The 15,825-nt window shown below is 57.9% G+C and overlaps 1 protein-coding gene across 1 annotated transcript in view; it reads left to right on the forward strand.

Annotated features, from left to right (window-relative positions):
- The window catches only part of KNDC1 (kinase non-catalytic C-lobe domain containing 1), a 65,558-nt gene extending 49,834 nt beyond the window's left edge, over positions 1–15,724 (forward strand). Inside the window, exons 18-30 of the mRNA XM_046651993.1 lie at positions 135–228; positions 322–419; positions 656–876; positions 2,592–2,705; positions 3,599–3,746; positions 3,859–4,038; positions 4,685–4,888; positions 5,489–5,571; positions 5,837–5,987; positions 11,804–11,926; positions 12,009–12,068; positions 12,878–13,035; positions 14,692–15,724. Of these exons, the coding sequence (XP_046507949.1) occupies positions 135–228; positions 322–419; positions 656–876; positions 2,592–2,705; positions 3,599–3,746; positions 3,859–4,038; positions 4,685–4,888; positions 5,489–5,571; positions 5,837–5,987; positions 11,804–11,926; positions 12,009–12,068; positions 12,878–13,035; positions 14,692–14,923 (1,866 nt within the window). The 3' untranslated portion in view covers positions 14,924–15,724. The remainder of the gene's footprint in view (positions 1–134; positions 229–321; positions 420–655; positions 877–2,591; positions 2,706–3,598; positions 3,747–3,858; positions 4,039–4,684; positions 4,889–5,488; positions 5,572–5,836; positions 5,988–11,803; positions 11,927–12,008; positions 12,069–12,877; positions 13,036–14,691) is intronic.
- The last annotated feature ends 101 nt before the right edge of the window (positions 15,725–15,825 follow it).

Here is a 15,825-nt window from a genome sequence, read left to right on the forward strand (position 1 = left end):
CACGTGCGTGCTCGCATGGTCCCGTGTGTTCCGCCTTTTCATGTTGTGTGCGCTCTGGGACAGGAGGCAGGTGTGCTCCGAGTGGCCCTGCAGACGGAGGGCAGCCCTGGGCTCACGTGCTCTCCCCTCAGCAGGAGCTGGAGCAGCAGCTCGTGATAGAGAAGAGAAACTACCGGAAGACTCTAAAGTTCTACCAGAAGCTCCTACAGAAGGAGAAGCGCAGTAAAGGTAGCTTCGGGTCCAGACGCCAGGGCCCGGGGTCAGGCGGACTTGCCCCCACGGGTCAGGGGCTGCCCTGTGCTAACTCTGCCCTGCCCCCAGGCTCCGAGGTGAAGACCATGTTGTCCAAACTGAAGGGGCAGCTGGAGGAAATGAAGTCCAAGATGCAGTTCCTGGGGCTGGTCAAGAAGTACCTGCAGGCACGTCCGTGCTCCCGCCCCCTCCCTCCTGAGGCCGTGACTGCCCCGTGGGCTCCCACTGTTAGAACCTTGGAAATCAGGACATGTTAGGAGGTGTACAAACATACTCTGATTTGTGAGGGGCCACAAGCAGTGCCACCCCTTTGGGTCAGTGGCCAGATGAGTGGGCCCCCGTGTCCCACACGCGCCTGGTGGCAGCAGGTCAACCAGACAGCGGTGACTCGCTCTCTTGCCAGGTCATGTACGCAGAGCGGTGGGGCCTGGAGCCCTGCGCCCTGCCCGTGATCGTGAACATCGCGGCGGCCCACTGCGACACGCTGGACTTCAGCCCCCTGGATGAGTCCTCATCCCTCATCTTCTACAACGTCAGCAAGCACCCGCATGGCAGCAGGCAGAGGAAGGCCCGCGTCCTTCAGGCCGGCACACCGCTGGGACTCATGGCATACCTCTACTCCAGGTGCGCCCTGTGCCCCTCAGGCCTTTTGAGAGCAAAGGGGAAAAGGAAAGAAAGAAATGGGCCCCAAGGAGGTAAAGGGGGAAAGTCTCTGCCCTCCCCCAGCTGAGACAGGCTGCACTATTTTTTAATTTAGAAAAAATTCTCATCTGAACTTTAGGTAGCCCGGTGTTAGCGGCCACGTGCCTCCCTCACAGAGCCCCTGGCCTAAGTGCCCCAAGCTCCGCCAGGCACTCACCTATGGACCTGAGCGTCTTGGTCTTGAGTGTACCTGCCCTGTCCCTCAACGTGGCACCCCCGTCCCGGTTCTCAGGCGCAGGACCACCCCCCCGGCTCCCTTGATCCAGCGGCCTGGCCTGCTCCTGGACGTGGGGCCCAGCCGGTCAGGGTCAGGTACAGACCGGCTTCCCAGGCAGTGGTGGAGACTTCATCCCAATCTTGGCTTCTGGGGACTCGTGACACTACTTTGGAGACCCTGGGGTCTTCTTTGAGCTGGAGGCTGTGGTGACCCCAGAACTGATAGCCAGGTGTCAGCAGGGGACGCAGAGGGAGGCTGCCAGGGGACAAGGGTTCTCGAGGGCCAGGGGGCAGCAGGGCCATCCTCCCAGGACAGCTGCCTCCTCCCACGCACCCCGTTGTCCCAAGCGGGGCCTCCTGCCATCCATGGGCTCCATGTCGACTCTCAGACTCAAGCCTCAGCTTCATCCTCTGTAAGACATGTGCATCGCACATCCACCTCTGGCCCACTAGGCTGTTACAGGAGACGTGTGCACATGTGCTGTGTGTACAGTGTGAATGGTGTGTGTGCATGTGTGTTGGAGGGGTGTGGTGTGTGCGTGTGTGTGTTGGGGCGTATCATGTGGAGCGTTGTGCACAACGTGTGTGCACACCATCTCCGGCGAGGGGCGGGGCTCATCCCTGTGGATCCTGTGGGCGTCCCTTTGCAGGGCAGGCTGGGCCGGTAGCTGCCTAGTCCCTGGCCTGAGTCTGGTCATAGTGTCCCCGGCCCCAGGGTGACCAGGTGACTGGGCTCCTTCATTCTTAGGACGCAATGTCCTCCTCTCAGGAGCTAGGGAGGGGGGTCTGGCCAGGGACCCCCACCTCTCTTTCTCACTCCCCGGACTCAGTCATGGGGGTGCACCCCTTAGGGTGGGGGACACGGCGAAGAGGAGGACCCCCCAACTCTAATGAAATCGAGAAGTTTGGGGCAGGAATTGTCGCTTCTCTTTCCTGATGCAGCGATTTCCAGCTCGGGGGTGGAGTCACTGCCTGAGCACAGCAGTTTCCTGAAAGAAAAGGCTCTGGAAGGAGATGCTCACAGCGAGGGGCCCTAAAAACTGATGTTAAGGAAAAGTCCTCACACTTGAGATAGTTGGGAAATTCTAATGTTATCAGCTCCCCACACACTCCTTCCATTTCTCCCAGTGGTTCTCCTGCCCACCTCTGTCCCAGCGAGGACGCCCACATACACACGTGCTCACACACATTCACACTCACACTCGTTCACGCTCACACCCTTAGAATTCACACACACTCTCACTCTCCCATTTTATCCCGGAGCTGCTAATGAAAGCTGAGGGCAGCCAGGTCTCCCTTCTTACCTGAAGCACTGGTGGGGTCCAGGGGGAGGAGAGGCCTCCTGGGACCGGGACTGGCCGCGGGCAGGGTGGGGGAGCCGCAAGGCCAGGCCGCGGCCTCACCGCCCACCTCCGCCCCAGCGACGCCTTCCTGGAGGGCTACGTGCAGCAGTTCCTGTACACCTTCCGCTACTTCTGCACGCCCCACGACTTCCTGCACTTCCTCCTCGACCGCATCAACAGCACCCTGTCCAGGTATGCTGCCACCTCGGCTCCGCGTCCCCGCCCTGCAGGGGGCGACACAGCCATGGGGCAGACCCCGGGGCACCTCCTTAGGCTGTGAAGGATGAGGAGTCCCTGTGACGTTGACAAGGACAGAGGTGGAGCTCGGCCGAAGGTCGAGGCGAGGACAAGGCCTCAGAGAAAGGAGCCAGCGGTGGCAGGAGAGCCAACGGCTGGGAGAGGCCCCTGATACCCATGGAGGGGGCAGATGGTGGGGACAGGCACAGGTGGGAGTCAGACGATAAGCGATGAGCACCAAGGCACAAGGCAGGAGGAGGGTGCTGCCTGAGCGAAGGGGTGGTGGGTGGTGGCTGGACACACTCTGGCCTGTTCTCCCAGCTGGCCTGTCACCCCCGCCCCCCCACCCCCACCCCCGACCCCCGGCCACACTTCTCTCACCAGGACTGCCCATCCACGCCCAGGCTGGGACCCAGGGGCAGCCTCAGGCCGTCAGCATCAGGTCCCTCCTTGGGGAGGAGGGAATCACAGGAGACCCACTCCCCTGCTCCCTCCACATGTGCAGCCAGGCTCCCACCCTGCCTCTCCAAGCACTGCTCTCACTGCTGCTTTCTGCCCCCCCTGGTGCCCTGGGGGCGGCAGGTGCTCCAGGGCAGAGCATGGGTGGGGGTGGAGGAGAGTGGCGGGCCCCTGCTCCCAGAGGCTGCCTCTCTCTTCTGTCCTCAGGGTAGGGCTGAAATAACCCCTCAAAGACAGAGCCGCATCCAAACCCCATGCACGCTCCTTTGCTTGTTGGCATGACCCCAGGCAAGGCACCTGCCTGTGCTGGGCCCTCACAGCAGCAGACAGGCCTCTTGATGCTGGCGGGGGATGCTGCACAGCTGGGGCCTCTTCCCGTCTGCCTCCAGGGCCCACCAGGACCCCACCTCAACCTTCACCAAGATCTACAAGCGGAGCTTCTGCCTCCTGCAGGCCTGGGTGGAAGACTGCTACGCTGTGGACTTCACGAGGAACGCTGGGCTCCTGGGGAGACTCGAGGACTTCATCTCCTCCAAGGTGACCGCTAGGCAGGGCCTGCAGCCCCCATCCCGCTGAGGGCACACTGTGGGAGGAGGAGCCACCATCCCCACCAAGGAGGCAGCAGTGACCACCCTGTGCTTCTGCCCAGGTCCTGCCCCTGGACGGCTCCGCGGAGCACCTATTGGGCCTCCTGGAAGTGGGCATGGACCGGAGGGCCGAGGGCGCCCCGCGCAGCACAGACCTGGAGGACCCCAAGGAGACCGAGGAGGACACCAGACCCCTCAATGCCCTCTGTAAGAGGCTCTCAGAAGACGGAATCTCCCGGAAGGTGGGGGCCTTTCCCAAGGGAGGGCCTCCCAGGGCAAGCAGGTGCCTGTCCCTGAGCCCAGCCTGCAGGACATGACGAGTGCGTGCACACACACATGTACACGAACACTCAGGCACATGCACACAAGCACACACATGCTCACACGTCATGCACATGCATGAATGTGTGCACACAGACATGCCCTTGTACACACACACGTGTAAGCACGCATGCATACACATACACACACACTCCATGTTACAGTCCTGGGCACCAGCCCTCTGGGGCTGCCACTTCCTGTCTCCTCCTCACCCTCGGCAAGGACAGCAGAGGAGTCTGGCCAGGCACTCAGATGCCCTCACCTTCCTGACCCTCAGGCCAGAGATCCAGTGGAAGAAACCACTGCCAGGAATTGGCCTGGAACAGGGGTGGGATCTGAGGGGACCTTTCCATAATCTATGGGGACAGCCCCAAGTTTCAGCAGCTCTGTCCAGGGGGAACTCACTCAAGTGACCAGCAGGTGTCCTCCAGCCAGCATGGCTGCGGGCGGGAGGGCTTTGCTCTGTGGCTCTAGCTGAGTCACTCTGAAGGGTCCTGGGCCTGGAGCCGGCCTGGGTCCTCCCCCCGCCCCTGTTCCACCCCCAGCCCTGCCTGGCTTGCCCTGCAGAGCTTCCCCTGGAGGCTGTCCCGGAGCAACGGGCTGGCGCTGCCACACAAGGAGCGCCAGTACACTATTGCGTCCGCCCTGCCCAAGCCCTGCTTCTTCGAGGACTTCTACGGCCCCTACGCCAAGGCCAGCGAGAAGGGGCCCTACTTCCTGACCGAGTACAGCACCCACCAGCTTTTCAGCCAGCTGACACTGCTGCAGCAGGTGAAGGGGTCCGCACGGCCCAGCCAGTCTGGCGGCAGTAGGCCCCTGGCTGGAGGGCAAGGGGGCGTCTCGGGGAGGGACGCTCTGGCGCTCACAGGCCCTGAACAGATGTTTGCTGGAGGGACACACAGAGGGGCAGTGAATGGGGCCAGTTGCTGGATGCTCAGGCCCAGGGGAGGCCCCAGGAGGAGCTTGGGCTCCCGTCCCACACAAGGCACACAGGGCCCGGTCCACAGGGTCCTGACACTCCCACCTCGCCAGCACTGGAGGGCACTCTGCGGGCCTCCAGGGGGCGTGGGCCTCCTCCCTCTTGGAGCTGGGCGCCCAACAGGGCTCAGGCATGCCCCTCTGGTTCCGTCCTGAGCCCAGCTCCCAGGCATCCCCTTCCCAGGCCCACTGCCATCCTGGGTCCCCGTGTCACTTGGCAGGTGACAGCGACCCAGTGATCACGACTGTCCAGACATCAGGAGTCTCCTGGGCAGGCGCTGAACCTGTGACTTCAGAGGTGCCCCCCATCACCCCCAGCCCCCAGGGACACTGCCTTGACCAGGAGGCCTCCGGGAAAAGTGCCCTGAACGTCTGTGTCCTTGTCTCCTGCAGGAATTGTTCCAAAAGTGCCATCCCGTCCACTTCTTAAACTCACGAGCCCTGGGCGTCATGGACAAAAATGTGGCCATCCCCAAGTGAGTGTCCCCCCCGGGGTGTCTGCCCCGGAGTTCTGGAATGGGGGTTGGCGGGAGGTCTTGGGGTCTTCACTTAGGTGTCTCGTGGACACTCTCCCCTGAAGGGAGATGCTGGTGTCAGGAACAGCCCCGGAGCCAGACCCTCCCCACTCTGCAGAGCCTGACCTGCTGGGCCGCCTGCACCCAGAGAGCCCCCTGCAGCCCCAGGGCCGGGAGGGCCGCCTGCGCCCGTCCTCGCTGTGATGCGCACCTGTGTCTCTTCCAGAGCCAGCTCTTCGGAGTCTCTGTCGGCCAAAAGCGGCAGCTTATTTCTTCCCAACTACGTCCAGGACAAGTACCTGTTACAGCTTTTAAGAAGTGCAGATGACGTCAGCACCTGGGTGGCTGCTGAAATTGTGACCAGCCACACCTCCAAGGTTGGCGCCTCCGCAGCTCTGATGTCAGAGCAGGGTTTGGGTCCAACTGCACGGGCAGGCAGCACCTCCTGTGGCATCCCAGTCGTTAGGTTCTCCACGTGCATGGAATCCAAGGACCCAGCAAGGCGAACGGTAAAAGCAGCGCCACAGCTTTAGCCACGGTGACATCAGACACTGTCCAGCTCCGCAACATTCACCACCTGTCACACCCCAGCCTGACATGGCTCTTCACTCTACTGGGGATGCACACTGGCTCTGGACCACCACGACAACCCCCTATCATCCAGGGAGCCTTTACATGTGTGCACGCACACACAGTCTCACACATGTGCATGCTGTCATATGTACACAGTCTCTCACACTCCCTCTCACGAATCCCTCACACACAGTCCATCACACACCATTGCTCTCACACACATTGTCCCTCTAACACACAGACCCTCATAAACACAGTCCGTCACACACACAGTCCCTGCTCAAACACACACACAGCCCTCACACACTAAGTGCCTCTCACACACAGTCCTTGTCACAGACACAGTCCCTGTCACAAACTGTCCCTCTCAGTCTTTCTCTCACAACAGTCCCTCTCAACAGTCCTCACATACAGTCCCTCACAAATGCTGTCCTTCTCACGCACAGTCCCTCTAACACAGCCCTTCATACATATAGTCCCTCACACACACACGTTGTCTCCTACAGACAAACCTTCTCACACACATTTCTTCAGAAAGTCACTCACACACACAGTCCCTCGCACACATAGTCCTTCTCACACTGTCCTTCCCACACACACAGTCCCTCTCAACACTCCGTCAAATATCATCTTTCCCACATACAGTTCCTCTCTCACACACATTACCTCACACATAGTCCTTCAGACACACAGTCGCTCACACACATATTTCCTTACACATCCATATCCCTCTTGAAACATAGTCCCTCTCAGTTTCTCCCACAGAGGGCCTCACAAACACAGTCCCTATCAGAGCTCTCACACACAGACCCTCACACACACATATAGTCCCTCTCAGTCCCTCACACACATACATCACACGCACAGTCCCTCTCAAATACAGCCTCTGTTGTTCACAGTTTCTCTCACACACATACACTCCCGCTCACATGCACACATCTCACATACCTTCCCTGACACATTCCTCTCACACAGTCTTTCTCACGCACAGTCGCTCTCATCCACAGTGCCTCTCACACACACTCCCTATCACACACATTTCCTTTCATAGACACGGTCCCTCTCACAACCTGGCCTTCTCTTCCACACTCCCTGACACACACAGTTCCTCACACACACAGTCCCTTTCACACACGGTCCCTCTCACCACAGTCCTTCTCAAGCAGTCCCTCTACTCACACAATCCCTCTCCAACAGTCAGTCTCATCCAGTCTTTCACACACACACACGCCCTCTCACATGCAGACATTCTCACACATAAAGTCCCTTTCACAGTAGTCCCTCAGACACTCTCACATACGTAGTCCCTCACAAAGTCTCTCTCACATATAGTTCCTCCCACACACACATCCCTCTCACATAACCGTCCTTGTCACACAGTCCTTCTCACTCAGTTCCTTTCACACACAGTTCTCACACAGTCCTTCTCAGCTGCACCCATAGTCTTTCACACGCATATTCCCTTTCACACATAAAGTCCCTCTCACAAATAGTCCCTCAGATATATCCCTTGCACACATAGTCCTTCACAAACAGTTCCTCTCACACACAATCCTTCTCACACTCAGCCCCTCATACATGATCCCTCACATACACAGATCCTCACACTCAGTCTCTCAAACATACATTCCTCACATCCAGTCCCTCTCACACACAGACTCAAAACATAGTCCTTCTCATACACACAGTCCCTCATACACACAATGCCTGTCTCACAGTTCCCACAATCCCTCACACACAGACCTTCGGTCTCCCACACATATCACTCCCACACACAAAATCCTTTTCATACACGTCTCTCACTCAGTCCCTTTCACACCCATTCCCTCATATACACACCATCACCTCTAACAGTCACTCTCACCCAGTCCCTTTACACAGTCCCTCTCACACATACATCCTTCACACACAGTCCTTCTCTACACATAGTTCTCACACACATTTTCTCACAACAGTCCCTCACAGAGTGCCTTTTACACACCATTACACACACACGTAGTCACACACACACACACACACAGTGTCCCTCTCTTTCATACACAGGCACACACACACAGTCCCTCACACACACACTCACACCATCCTCCTGGGTCACATACACAGTTCCTAACAGACTCTCATACACACTCTCAGGGTCCAATCAGAGTACACTCCCCCTAGGGGTTCCCTCCACACTCCTGCCTGAGCTGTGTCCCAGGGCTGGGAGTTGTGACTCCCAGCTGTCCCACTAACCTAAACTGTTCGAGGGGAGGGATCAATTTGGTCACTGTCACATCCCCTTCAGGCAGCACATTGTGTGTCCTCAGCCAGTTTGTGGAATAAATGAAACACAGGTCAGTGGGCCAGTCAAGGTCAAGCTCCCTCTGTTCCCAGGCCCAGGCCCAGGCTCTTGTGAGTCTTGGGCTGGACTATGGCTATCTCAGCCTGAGCTGAACAATCTGCTTCAGCCAGGGCACTGGGCAGGCCAAGAGGGACAGTCACCTGCCTCAGGGCCACCACTTCTTTCCAGGTTCCCACCTACCCAGGAGGGGTTGAGAGAGGACAGAGGCCCCTCAAGTCCCTAGGGGGTCTGCACATCTGCCCAGGGAATACCCTATTGCCAAGGCCCCTGATTTCCTTACTACCTGAGGCCAACAGCGGGGTGGGGGTCACCGGGGTCCTGCCCATATGAGGCGGCCATGCTGACAAGCACAGAGGCCACTGTGGGGACCTCCTGTGTCATGTAGCCCCTTCCTGCAGGTGGATGCCCACTGCCTCCCAGGCAGCAGCTCCCTTACAGCAAACTCCAGCCCAAATGATATGGCTCCCCAAGAAAGAACCCCACCGTCACTGCCCCTGGAGTGGGCTGCATGCACCGAGGGGGGCTGGGGGTTAGGGGAACACCATTGTTCTGCCCCAGGAGCTGCCTCAGAGCCCAGCGAGGCCACCACCTCCCCATCAGAAGACAAAGCCAGGATATGTCCATTCCCAGCATGAACAGCCTCTGCAATTTGTTTTCCCTTTTCAAATATTCTTTTGTGTCTTCCCAAACCCCATGGGGCAACACCAAGACCTGTTTACAAATGCAGAGTTTTCTACTGTTTTCCCCCCTGGGGAGAGTTCTTGAGCTTTAGGAGTTTATTAGCTGACAGAGTGCCCTGTCCTCACTTCTGCCAGGATGTGGAAACAGGGCGGCTGGGCTTCTCCAGTTTGTTCTAATCCACAATGTTACAGAGATCGTGAGTGACATCAAAATGTAGCTCCTCCTGGGGCCAGCCTGGTGGCACAGTGGTTAAGTTCGCACGTTCCGCTTCGGCGGCCTGGGGTTCACCGGTTCAGATCCTGGGGGCAGACATGGCACCGCTCATCAAGCCATGCTGTGGCAGGCGTCCCACATATAAAACAGAGGAAGATGGGCATGGGTGTGAGCTCAGGGCCAGTCTTCCTCAGCAAAAAGAGGAGAATTGGCAGATATTAGCTCAGGGCTGAGCCTCCTCAAACAAACAAAAATGTAGCTCCCCTAAATCAGGGTCTTTGAATAAGGGCCTGCGTGGTCGGGCTTCGCAAGGACCTTCCAAGGGGATATGAACAAGGACAGTCGACAGTCACTTCACAGACCTCTACTTCCCAGGAACATTCCTAAATCTGAGCCCCCAAGGACAGGGAGGACAGGCCCGCTCCCAGCCTGAGAGACGGTAGGCGTCCCGTCCTGAATCTGCAGATGCCTTTCCCGAGGCTCAGCACCAGGAGCACGGCACGCTCCTGGGCCCCTGCAGTCAGCATGACGCAGCAGGTCTGCAGACACAGCCAGGGTGTCAGCACCCGACCTGGAAGGATGGAAGGAACTCATGGCATCGCTGTGACAAAACTCCTTCCACTGCCGTGAACAGGATGCTACATCCCTGTAAGAAAAAGATAGAAACGGAAGTGTTCAAACAAGACCACTCACCATGATGCGGAACCAACAAGAAAAAGCGCCCAGTGCATCTCCTAGGAGACACGCTTCTAATAAACTGCCTGTGGACATTTAACACGTGTGCTTATCGCATTCTGAAATGTATGTCCTTTCACGTATCGTGTGTTACTTACTGTGATGTCAGAACAGTCCAGAAGACTAACTTTTACATTTGTCAACTGTGGTCACAGAAGATTGTTAAAGTTCAAAATTTGAGCCAGAAAATGTAATGAGCAGACAGTAAACGTCCTCGGGATAAGAGTACATTCCACTCGGGTGATACTCTAGGGGTGGAAATACAAGGTCAAGAAGAAAGAGAAACAGTGCAAAGTTCCTTAAACAAAAGTTTGTTGTGTTTCTTTAGATGAATAATGGTGGGTTAGGAAGCAAAACAGGATTTTGATTTCATCAGCTAGGTTTAAAAGGGACAGAACACAGCCGCCAAGAGGAAGCAGCAACCCAGATATCCCTCGATGGGTGAACGGAGAAACGAAATGTAGTGTCTATGTAGAGTATTATTCAACCTTAAAAAGGAACGAAATCATGCCACACGCTACCACCTGGATGAACCCGGAGGGCACTGCTGAGTGAAATAAGCCAGTCACAGAAGGACGAACCCTCTGTCGACTCCACGCAGGTGAGGTATACTTAACAGTGACGGAAGAGTCTTCTCTGAAAGTGCTGGAAATTACATACTTTGCATCTATTTAAACCTATGAAAAAAATTGAGATATCAACTTAAAAAGTATGAGTATGTAGGGGCCAGCCCGCTGGCACAGCGGTTAAGTGTACATGCTCTGCTTCAGCAGCCCAGGGTTCGCTGGTTCGGATCCCAGGTGTGGACATGGCACCGCTTGTCAAGCCATGCTGTGGCAGGCGTCCCACGTGTAAAGCAGAGGAAGATGGGCACGGATGTTAGCTCAGGGCCAGTCTTCCTCAGCAAAAAGAGGAAGATTGGCAGCAGATGTTAGCTCAGGGCTAATCTTCCTCAAAAAAAAAAAAGTATGAGTAGGTAAATGTTTTTCAAGATCCTTTAAGAGGCACTCAAGCCAGAAAGCTAGGAAGTGACAACAATGAATGACCTCCAGGGGCCCATCCGTGTGACCTTCAGTTGCATCAGAAGAGGAATGAGAATCTCATTGGATGCAGCAGGTGCTGCAAAATCTGGAGAATTTGCCCCTGCTGACCAGGGCACCGCAGAGGAAGCGGTGGGACCAAGTGGGACCAGATCCCCAATCAGGCGTTGAAACCCTGTCCCTGCAGTGGACTCGGCCAAGTGGACGAGAAGCTGCCCAATTGTTCCGTTTGCTTCTGGACACATTGGCTCCATCTTCCGGGTGGGGGCGCCCTTCCTGCTTCTGCAGCTGTGCACTCACCCCCGCCACCTTGATTGCACTCCTAGCCCAGAGGCCTGTCCTGCAAGTGCTCTGCTTTTGAGAAGTGAGGCCGACTTCTTCTCTATGCTCCTGGCACTCGCCTTTCTGTTTTGTTTTTTCAAGAAACACCTATCCTCCTGCCCAGCCCCCCACGGCCACCTGAGCCCACCTGCCAGCCTCCTCCATGCACAGATGGTGGGGCTCACACTGTTCTGTGCCCTGATACTGGGTTACTTAACAGGTCCCAGGATGGTTTCTATTTGTTCGTCTTAAAGGGGAAGACACTGAACGCGTTGTTTTCTCGTTTCAGTTGCAGGTGAATTTGCTGTCCAAATTTTTGCTGATTGCGAAATCTTGCTACGAGCAGAGGAACTTTGCGACGGCCATGCAGATCCTAGGTGGCCTGGAGCACCTGGCCGTGAGGCAGTCCCCTGTGAGTTCCTGGGAGGGCAGGGCCCATGCACGCGAGTGGGCACCCCACGGCTGCAGGGCCTTCACCTCCGCTTTTATTTTAGGCCTGGAGAATCTTACCCGCAAAGATAGCGGAGGTCATGGAGGAGCTGAAAGCTGTGGAGGTACGAGTGCTCTGCAGGGGCTTCCAGCAGCTTGTGTCCAGCTGGGCTTCTCCCTCACAATGTGCTCGGCACGCCTCTGGGGGGCTCACGCGGCCAAGCCTGCATCATGGCCCCCAGACCACAAGGTGCCCTCAGAGCTGTGCACGGCATCTCCCTGTGGGACCTCTGCAGCTCACCTGGGCAGTGGCGGCCGGGGAGCTCTGGGAGCCCTGTCTGCTGGGCGGGTGCACAGGGTACAGGTGCCCAGAGGGCCGGACTGAGGTCTGAGGCCGGCCTGAGCTTGGCTGCCTGGCCAGCCTCCTCACAGCCCAGCGAAGTACAGAGGGGGCCTCAAGAGACCACAGGGAGGAAGTGGTGGAATGATGGGGCGTGTTTCCCGAATGGGGCGCAGGGACAGACGCAGCAGCTGCCCAGGCAGGTCGGCTCACGGCCGCAGCCCCTGCCTGGACACAGCTCTCTACGGCTAGGAGGGCTGGTGCGCCCTCGGTTGACACCAGACACAGGGCTCCCGCAGCCAGCCATCTTGGGTCTCAGTCTCATTGGGGCAGTTGAGTCACCTGGCGGAGAACAGGTTAGGAAAGGAGTCTGCCATTTCAGGAGCAGGAAGTGATGGCGTCAGTGCTCCTTTTGCGTCTGCAAGCTTAAGATGTCTGGACTTTCAGCCCCCAATCCAATAATCCAAGGTGTAGCCCCTGTGCAGGAACAACACGGACATCAACGGGGACTGGCCAGGCTGAGAGCCCTGGACTGAGCTCTCCCTCTCTCCCCCCACCCTGCCCCCACTCCCCCACCCCCGGCTGGGCCCCCAGGTCTTCCTGAAAAGTGACAGCCTGTGTCTAATGGAAGGGCGGCGCTTCCGGGCCCAGCCCACCCTGCCCTCAGCCCGCCTCCTGGCCATGCACATCCAGCAGCTGGAGACCGGCGGCTTCACCATGACCAACGGGGCCCACAGGTGGAGCAAGCTCAGGTGAGTGGGTGGCCTCCCCGGCCCTCCTGCTCCTCTGAGGCCTGGGCCCCTCCCCCACCACTGAACCCCCGCCCCCCCCGCCCCCCCACGCCGCCCCAGCCCAGGGCCTTTGCAGCCTCCACCCTGGGTGATCTCTTGCCTCTTCCTTTTCCAAAAACTTAGTGCAAGCGTTTCCCACACTTCTGGCATCCGTGGTCTCAAAATGCTGTCCCAAGGTCACCATGACCTTCCTGCTGGGAGATCTAGGCACACCCTGAACCCCACCTCTGTGCCACCACCTTCCCTGACCCTGGGTATCACATCTCTCTCTCCCTGCCTCCAACGACCCCCTTGGGCCCTTCTCCCTAGAGCCATCTGCAGAGGACCCACGGTCAGTCCTCAGCCTGCTCCTGTGGTCCCCTCGTTCACCTGCCCAGCCCACCTGGGGACCTACCTAGGAGGCCCAGACCAGGGGGTGGCTTGTGAAAACCACCACTGTGACCCCAGCCAGAGGACAGCTGCTCATCCCCCCGGGGAAGGTGCAGGCTGCCCTCCCAGCCCCGCCTCTCCTCCCACGGAGCTCCAGGCCCACGTCCCAGCTGGCCCTGGATGTCTCTCCAGATCCGGGGCAGCCCGTCTCCAGGGGGACCCTCACCCCACCCGTTCTCTCTCCCACCTTTCCTCTCCATCGTCCACATGGGCAGTCATGTGGAGGCTGGTCAGGCCACGGCCCAGCTACACACTCCTCAGGGTCGAGGGCAGACGGCCCCCTCGGCAAACACGCCAGGGGACCTGGAGCCCCTTGGTTCCAACCTGCTCCGCTCAAGGCCCTTTCAGTCAGCAGTTTAAAAGTGGTACCTAAGAGACCCCACAATGCACACTAGTCTGTCAGCAAAGTGGAAACTAGGAACTCAAGGGAGTCCACGCTGTATCAGGACCATGGCTGAGCCACTGTCTGCTGCCCCCGCCTGTTTCTTGTGCACATACAGATGTGTTTGTTTTTAATTAACAGTGAAAGCACTCAGACTGGACACACTGCTTCTCATCCCAAATCAGGGTAGGAATATCTGTCTGTGAAGTCCACGGCTGCCCCCGGACAGAATGAAGGACTTCCGATTCTGAGCCACCAGCTTCCTCAGACGACACTCGGGGGCCTGTGGTCACTATTTAACTTCCGGCTCTCCGGCAAATGAGCCCTGGGCCACAGCGCTGGCTGATTCCCAGGGTGTGAATACTCCCATGGTGGCCACTCTGTAGCTGCCGTTGTGACATCACTGACCACAGCGCTGGGGAGAAATGTGTGCCCAGCAGCCATGAATGCCCCCCTTACATAACCCGGCACCCCCTCATCTGCCTCCTCCCTGCGCCCCAACGGCTGGCACTGGGTTTCACTCATGCTGGAATCCTCAGCACCGACCAGAGCCCAACACAGATTTTCAGTCAATATTTGTGAACTGAAAAGTGGATGGATGGACAGAAGGATGGATGGGGGGTGGACAGACAGGCCTGGGTAATGAAATGAGGCTTGGCCTAAATCCAGGACACTCACCCCTCAGAGTCTGTACTGGAAGAGGTTGGTTTCGACGGTTCCTGAGAGCACCCAGGAATTCACTGGCCTGAGAAGGCTGCTCCTTGTGACTTGTGCAGACTAACCTTTCATTTCTTCCCCCAACACAGGAACATAGCCAAGGTGGTGAGCCAGGTGCACGCATTCCAGGAGAACCCCTACACGTTCGCCCCCGACCCCAAGCTGCAGTCCCACCTCAAGCAAAGGATCGCCCGTTTCAGCGGAGCCGACATTTCCATTTTAGCAGCGGACAACAGGGCCAACTTCCACCAGATCACCAGCGAGAAGCATTCTCGGAAGATTCAGGACAAGCTACGCAGAATGAAAGCCACGTTCCAGTAGCGGAGGACGAGGGTCTGGGCGTGAATTTCAAAGCAAGGACAGACCCGGGTAGAAAGGAGCCGCCTGGCCCCGAAAGTCCACGCCAGGGCAGCACCCGCTGTTAGACAGGGACCCCAAACCACAGGGAAGAGCAGCCAGGGGCTCCGCCTAGGGGCCGGGCCACACCAGGAGGGGGCACCCAAGATGAGGCTGCGAGGGACTCGCCGAGGGGAAGGAGCGCTGGGCTCAGACCCAACCCGAGAGGACGAGGACAGCACCGGTGGAGACGGGGTGTTTCTGCTACAGTTTAAAAATCAAATTTGAAAACTCAAAGTGACAGTAGAGTAAGGGAGCTCCCCAGGAGCTGCAGAGCCATGTATACTCAGAGATGAACGGCTCTCGCCCAGTTCTCTAGTGATCCAGCCCCCCAGAACCCCACACCCACACACCCAGCTCACACTTTTAAACTCACTTGCCCACTGAGCAGTGTTTTCATGAGTCTGGCCTGTGTCTGCCCAGCAACGAAGGACCGAGACTGACCTCTGACGCCAAACCAACCACAGGTCCCAAGGGGGTCCAAAACCTTCCATGGGGCCCCTGAGACTTCCTGGTGGCCCAAGCCCCAACCTGCGTTCACACTCTCACCCCCCAGACCTGCCCCCACATCTTAGACTCCCCCTACTTCCCCTGACCCTATCTAGATGACCTCGCCCTCCACATGTCCCCCCAGACCTCCCCCCTTCCCCAGAGCCCGTCCAGATGACCAGGCCTCCACACCTTCCCCCACAGCCCAGACCTCTCCCCAACTTCCCCTGACCCAGTCCAGATGACCCCACCCTCCACAGCTCCCCCCACACCCCAGACCTCCCTCCACAACCCCCAGACCTCCCCTCTACTTCCCCTGACCCCTTCTGGATGACCCC

This window comes from Equus quagga, chromosome 2, assembly GCF_021613505.1.
Source record: "Equus quagga isolate Etosha38 chromosome 2, UCLA_HA_Equagga_1.0, whole genome shotgun sequence".
NCBI lineage: Eukaryota > Metazoa > Chordata > Mammalia > Perissodactyla > Equidae > Equus > Equus quagga.